The sequence below is a fragment of the Rosa chinensis genome, chromosome 5, assembly GCF_002994745.2.
Source record: "Rosa chinensis cultivar Old Blush chromosome 5, RchiOBHm-V2, whole genome shotgun sequence".
NCBI lineage: Eukaryota > Viridiplantae > Streptophyta > Magnoliopsida > Rosales > Rosaceae > Rosa > Rosa chinensis.
The window spans coordinates 12,330,568-12,338,493 of NC_037092.1; the positions used below are offsets into that span (position 1 = coordinate 12,330,568).

General features: G+C 40.2%; 1 protein-coding gene across 1 annotated transcript; it reads left to right on the forward strand.

Annotated features, from left to right (window-relative positions):
- Positions 1-6,198: 6,198 nt before the first annotated feature.
- On the forward strand, positions 6,199-7,434 carry LOC112203174 (UPF0481 protein At3g47200). The gene has a single exon (XM_024344177.1). It carries the CDS (start codon positions 6,199-6,201, stop codon positions 7,432-7,434), a length of 1,236 nt encoding a protein of 411 aa, XP_024199945.1.
- The last annotated feature ends 492 nt before the right edge of the window (positions 7,435-7,926 follow it).

Below are 7,926 nucleotides of genomic sequence, written 5' to 3' on the forward strand. Positions count from 1 at the left end.
TAACCAAATAATTCTCACCAGAAAAACTTCAACTTATTCCTCAATCATTCTTACAAACTTCCATACAAATTCTTTAACATCTCAGCACCAAAGCCTGAGGCAATTGTCATTCCTTCCCTTGAATCGCATGTCCAAGCAAGTGATCAACTGTAATTTGCTGCAAGAAAAATGGTATGGTGAAAAGCCAACGTGGAAGCCATGACTACGAGGGACTATTTAATGTTCCTGATCCTCCTTTTGTCATCATCGATCTTGTCAATCTTCATCCCATCTATATGGACAGATTCTTAGATAGGACAGCCGTACCACGAGGCGATAGGCTGTCCAATTAAAATCCTACTGGAAGTGTTTTAGGTATATTGGTTTATTAAAATATGTTTAATATCAGAATATATAAAGTTTTTTCTTAATCTTAATTGGACTGCCTCACCGCTGCGTGGTAGGACGGTCCTTACCTAAGAATTTCTCTTAGACATTAACAATGAGAATGTATTATTTTCATTAATGATAGAGTAAATAATGTATTGCATGTTTTCATGATCAACTCATATATGATATATAATGTAGATATGCCGGCCGGCTATTATAGCACTCTATACAAGACTATGACTTTTGTATATTTACCGATTCTCTGATTCTCACATGTTTGATGTTTTTCACATGTCTGTATACACTACTTCCTCGCAAGATTTTCTATCGATATTATTGACAGTTTTGGATAGAAAAACGATTAATTTCCAAGTGTATTTACTTGGAAAGTTCTCTAAGTCAATGCTTCAAATTAATTACCATTGTCCACTATTATTTCTCTGCCTACTCTATCGTATTTGTTAGTGACATAACTTCTGCACCATACATATGGAGTCAAATATTCAGAATCACGTGCCTGTATAACTAATTCCTCCTCATATGGAGTCAAAAATTTAGAATCACGTGCCTCTATCGATATTATTGACATACTGACATGCAGTCTTTGATAGAGAAATGATTCATTTCCAAGTGTTTTACTTTGAAGGTTTCTTAGCAGCCAATGCTTCAAATTAATAACCATTACTCCCCATTATTATTTAGGAAAATGTCAATTTATTTAAATTTGAGCTACACTAACCTCATTTACCCAAACATCTTATGAGATTGCCCATTTATCCAATAGTTTATATATATTTTGCCATACTACCCAATTAAGTATTTTTTGTTGCGTTAAACTAACTTTCTGCTCAGTAGGACGCAACTAAGTAAAAACTCTTCTCTCTCACCTAAACCCTAAGGCCTTCCGGTTGCAAACTTCTTCTCGTCTGGCGGCGCCCGGATGTCGGGCCTGGCCTCCGGGCCTCTCGTTGTCATGGGTTTTGCTGCCGGACGGGGAAAACTATTGCCCATGGGATGTCGTTGGGGATTCTCTCTGGATCAGTTTGGTTTGGTTGGGATGGTGGAGACGGTGGTGGTCGTGCTGTCCGGGCCGGTATTCGTTCCCGCTGATGGTTTTTCTTGGATTGCCAGCGTCATAGAATTCGGTTTCCAAGGCTGGAATCGGTGATGCTTTTTGGTCCGTGATGCAGGTTGCGGTGGCGTGGCTTGGGCGACGGATGAGGCGAGGTCATGGCGGTTTGGATCTTGGACCGAAGGTGTTGGGCCGAGGAGTCGGGGAGTCGGGGAACCCAGATCGGGGATGTTTTGTTCTGTTTGATGCAGGTCTGCGGCATTGTTTGGAGCGATTGGATCGCAGCCATAGCGGTGTGGATCTTGACGACGTGGGTCGGCGGAATGGATCGGACGGAACTCTGCCAGCAGGGGCAGTACGACGGGGTGCTGGAGAAGAAGGCGGACTAGGCCCAAATCAGGCTGCTGGGCCGGGAGATCTCCTTAGTATGCCCTATTGGGCTTAATTGTTGGGCTGAGGTTTTCTCCCTTAGTCCATCAGATTCTATTTGGGCTAGGGTTTTGGCTCTTGGCCCAAACTTATGTTTTTAGCTTTTGTCTAATTACAATAAATGTCCTTGTATTAGGAACCAAACGAGTGTAGTTTTGACTTGTCTATTTGCTGTGTTTTTTCATAATTTATAGGCTCGCTTTTATAGTGAGCGATAAGTTCAAATATAGTTGGTCTATCCTATGTACTACTGTGGCTCCTCCACGAAGCCTTGTTCTGACCATTTTTATGTGTCAACGGGTGAGTATGTAATGACCTTCTTGACATGCGCTATTATCAATGAAATTACCATTATTCAAAAAAGTATTTTTTGTTGCGTTTTATTTATTTTTAGGACAATTTTACCCTCTCCTTCTTTGTCACTTAGAGAGAGAGGTCATAGGAGACCTCGCGGGACTCCGGTGATAGGTGGCCAGCCGCGGAATCTTGTGGCCTGAATCCGGCAACCAGTGATAGGAATCGGTGATCGAATTCCGGCATCCGATTTTATTGCTCCCTAATAATACCCAATAATCATATTATTGCCCCTCAATAATCATATTATTGACCCTCAATAAACATTTTATTGCACCTCAATAATAATATTATTGTCTTCCAATCAACATATTATTGCCCCCTAATAATTATATTATTGCAAGCTTTATTACCCATAGTTGTATAGCAAAACTAATATAGTTGTATAGAATATTAACAGTTTAGGTTTAATACTCATTTTAATCTATTGAGGACCAGTAATTGATCCAAAAAAGAAATATAAACAAAGTCCTAATCTCCCACACCACTCTCAAGCCTGCAACCCAGGCAAGATGAAGAAGAAACAAAACCAGATCAGAGGAGCCTTCTCTCTTGCAACCATGTCGAGCTCAAGACCCTCACTGACACCATCCATCATCCAGGCTTCAACCTCGACCTCCTCTCCACCAAGCCTTTCAGCTCCCACTTCCTCCTCGTCGCCGGCGAACACTAGGGCCACATCACCCTCCTTGACCTCCGCCTCAAGTCCGTTCTCGTTCGACTCCGACACTAACAACAACTTCCACCTCACCGTCCAGGACCTCTGCTCGGTCTAGGCCCAACTCGACCCAACATCGGAATCTCTATCGGAGTTTATTGCCTAGCTGTTAGCGTTGGAGTCATTGTCGGAGTCGAAGTTTGTGTTACACGTCGAAGTCAAAACCGAAATCAGAATTTGGGCTGCACGTTGGAGTCGAAGTCGAAGTCTGTGCTGCATGTCGACAGATTGAGCCTCGATGCCGGACCGATTTGTGCCTCGACGACTGCACCTGAGTCTCCGTCGGAGTCAAAACCGTGCTGTAAGACGACTGATTGAGAGCCTTGATGCCAGACCGATTTAAGTGTCGATGACCGAGTGATTCTGATGGCCTCGGATTGGGCCTCGACAATTGCGCTGAGAGAGAGAGAGAGAGAGAGAGAGAGAGAGAGAGAGAGAGAGAGAGAGAGAGAGAGAGAGAGAGAGAGAGAGAGAGAGAGAGAGAGATGAGTTTTAGTTTAATTGATAGGGTAAAACTGTCATTAAATGTTAAATTGGATAAATGGAAGTAAAAAACTCTTAGTGGAGTAAGTGGGAATATATTGGCCCAAATTTGGGCATTGGGTCAATATCCCTTATTATTTCTACCTGGGCAATTGGTTTTGGAGTTTTGGCTTATGCAAGTGACATGCGTCATAGGTTGCTATTTAACTATCTACATCGGTCATGCGATGCATTGTTATACTTTATGTACAACTTTCTACCCATCTAATATATAATTAAAAACATTTGACCCACTTTTTAATCACATATCCACATCTCCACCATTCAATGTTTAGATTTATATGAGTAGATCACCTATGCAAATTTTCAGCCAAATTGATAATCATTAAGATATTCAAAACTGTGATTTACAATTATAAACATGAACGGTTCATGTTAGACAGATTCAATTCGCGCATTGATTTAAACTAGTCCGATACCTTAACGATCAACAATTTGGTTGAAAATTTGCAGATATGATCTATACGTTAGGAGCAAAAAACTGAGTAGCTAAGATGCCGAAATGCTATCGAAAAGTGAGTCCCACAAAGGATCCCTTTATATGTATATATACACACCTTCTTTGCTAAGGAGATTCTTAAATATTAATATCTAAGGATTTCCTTGATAGACTCACTTTTCGATCGCATATCCATATCTCAACCGTTCAATTTTTAGGTATATATGAGTAGATCATCTCTGCAAATTTTCAGCCAAATTGATAATCATTAAGACATTCAAAATTGCGATTAACAATTATGAATACGAACGGTTCAGGTTGGATAGATTTGGTTCGTTCATTGATTTGATCTAGTTCGATACCTTAATGATTATCAATTTGGCTGAAAATTTGCAGAAATGATCTACTCATATATACCTAAAAATTGAATAGTCGAGATGTGGATATGTTATTGAAAAGTGGGTCAATCAAGGAAATCCTTAGATAATAATATCTAAGGACCTCCTTAGCAGAGAATGACTGATATATATATATATATATATATATATATAAAATCCTATCCAGAGTGAGGCCTCACTCTGAAATTAAAGTGCGAGGTTGGAGTTTAGGGTCACTTTTATGTCTTATATCCATATCTCAACCGTTCAGTTTTTAGGTATTAATGTATAGATCATTTGTGCAAAATTTCAACTGAATATGTCCAACTTGAACCGTACTAGCTTTAAGGCAGTTATCAATGTCTTAACGACCATCAATTTGGCTGAAATTTTGCAGAGATGATCTATACATTAGTACCTAAAAACTGAACGGTCGAGATGTAGATATGAGACCTAAAAATGACCTTAAACTCCAACCTCGCACTTTAATTTTAGAGCGAGGCCTCACTTTGTATATATATATATACAGATCCTATCCAGAGCGAGGCCTCGCTCTGAAATTAAGTGCGAGGTTGGAGTTTAAGGTCACTTTTCGGTCTCATATATATATATATATATATATATATATGTACAGAGAGAATCTGGAAAGGATGTCCGCAACCCAGAAAAAATGCGGACGTCCCTCTTCCGGCATCGAGAAGGCGGTGATGGCTGCTTTGCGGTCACCGGACAAAGCCTCTGGACATCTCGGACTAGTTTGCAGTTGGGTGGACTCGTCGGCTACCACTTTTCAGTCGACCTTGATTGGACTACCACTTTGCAGTCGACCACACTGCCCAGACCTCTGATCTCGATCTCTTTGGCCTTTGTCTTCACTGTAAATTGGTCTGGGATGCCGTTGGCCTCTGTCCGGCAAGAGGCGAGCCGCCGTCGGAGCTTGATCGTGGAGAAATGCCGGACGTCCGCAACCCAGAAAAAGTGCGGACGTCCTCTTCAGAACCTATATATATATATATATATATATATATATATAAATAATTTGAATGACAGATATTTATGGTACAGACGTACAGTACCATTAAATTAAGGCAAGGCATGTTGAAAAAGGAATCGAAACAGTCTTTGTAGTCTCATATTTTGTGTTGAAGTTGGGCTATAAAATTGAACATTCAATCGGCTGGGAAGCTCATAGGGGTGAACCAGATAACCGATGGAGGAAATTAAATATGCTAAGATGAGCGATTCTGGAGATGAAATTCAGGTACCTATATGATCATTTATATGAAGCTAGATGCATGTATTTAATCCCAACATGCACATGATGAGATTTTTAAATAAGTTTGGAATGAATATATCTTCACTTTTCAGTCTTTTGATTGAACATTTGTTCTTCAGGAGATCAGTACACTCCTGTTTAGATTGCCAGTGTAATCCAAGTATGAGTGTACCAATCGACGTTAGACAAAACTCATAAAATTTTGAGAGCTAGATTACATAATGATCGATTAATATTATCTTACAACCCCGTCTTTTCATACTTAGTCCCTAAATTAATTGTGTCTCTTTCATCTTTTGCCTTACCTCTCTACACGTATGTTCCTCTGATTAGTCCATTCTTTTAAGTAAACAGGAACCCAGGGGAGATCTACAGAAACGGAAAGATAGGTGGAAGAAAGGGATCATTGATAAGATCAGCAGAACAAATTTGACAAAGTCGGTGACTATATATAACCCTCAAACCAAGAAAACAATAAAAGGGGAGATTTGCATCTATAGAGTTCCTGAAAAACTTCGTCGAGTGCAGGAGGATGCCTACCACCCTCGCGTCGTCTCGATTGGACCTTTCCATCGAGACACGCATAACCTTGAAGCCATGAAACAATATAAATGGTCTTACATGGTATCCCTTTTCCAGCAATCAAAAGATCAAGAAGACACTGAAGCTTCTTGGCGGTGTTTAGAAGCGTGCATCAATGTTATCTATGGATTAGACGAAGTGATTCGTCAATGCTATGCTGAGAAGATCAACTGCACAGAGGATGAGCTTGCAGAAATAATGTTGGTCGATGGTTGCTTCATTCTGGAACTTTTCCTCAGGTTTGACCGAAGCTTAAATTATATGAAGCTTGAAGATTTTGGAATTGATCCAGTACTAAAAAGTCCTTGGATGATCACAGCTCTTCAGCACGATCTTGGATTACTCGAAAACCAAATCCCATTTTTCATTCTTGAACTTCTGTATTATACTATCATGCCTCATGTCATCAATGTCATCAAGTGTGAACCACCGAAATCGGTGACTAGCCTTGCTCTTAAATTCTTTCCACCTATGAGCCAAAAGTCGATAGAAAAAGAGCAGGTGGCGGCAGAGTTTAAGCATTTGCTTGATCTTTTGCATCAATTCTACTACCTCCCAGCTGCAGCTACTGGAGCTCGTGACCTGTCTATCGAGTTCAACGATAGAGCGTCTCTGACTTCTGAGAACGAGCATCGTTCTGCTTCTGCACTATGCAGTCGTGAACTTGATGATCAAGCAACCAATAAAAGTTCGGGATTCAGTTGTTGCGCTTCAGAGCTACTCGAGTCTGGAATTGAGTTCCAAGTCAGGTCAAGTACCGAGGACCAACTGCTGGAAATAACTTTCAGTGAGGGAGTTATCAGAATTCCCCAACTGTACATTCATGAGACCTCCCGTTCACTCTTCAGGAATCTCATTGCTTTCGAGCAATGCAGTATTAGCAGTACCCATGGCGTTACAGCATTCGCCTTCCTTATGGAGAGTCTCATCCGTTCCACGCAAGACATAAATCTGTTCACGAGGAAAAAGATCTTTAGGCACAACTGGATCGGCAGTCAAGAATATTCTACTGCACTGAGAGACACTCTGAAGAAAGTCGTTACCAAGAACGATTCATATTTTGCTACATTATACAAGGAAGTCAATGACTACCGTAAGTCGTACCAGTGGAGCAGACTTCAAGTCTTTTTGAGGGTGCAATATCAAAGACAAAGAGGGATCCTTTGTACTACTTATTTCTCTACTACATGGAAAGTCATATCACTCCTGGTTGCGGTGACCTTTCTCCTTCTCAGTGCCATACAGACGTACTATACAATTAACCCTCACCACTGAGGCACTGATACTTGTTGATATTCCTTGATTTCTTATGGCAAATTAAGTTTGTGAACGATCGAGATGCAATCTTTCAGATTTCAATAATGTGCATGCAGTTGAACACATATGTGCATTTATGTATTGTATTGATCTTCTAATAAGTCATATATTTCCATAAGAATTTTATAGTTTAATTGGCTATTCGCACACCAATTTTCTCTATTCACACACCCCTTTATTTTTTCATTATTCTAATACTGTTTTAGAGAAACTGAATTTGAGAGAAATTTGCTGTGTGTTCTCATTGATAATAGGGGTCTCTTTATATAGAGAATTACAATGAATAGAATCTCAATCATACAAGGAAAGTAATCGTACATTGATTAGGAATCTAGATCCTTCTAATTGAACCCTATTACCACTAGGTCAAGTAACCTAGAGTTTGGGCTAAACACAAATTAGGTTTTCCTTGAACACTCCCCCTTGTGTTGCCCAAACGCGGTGCTTCTC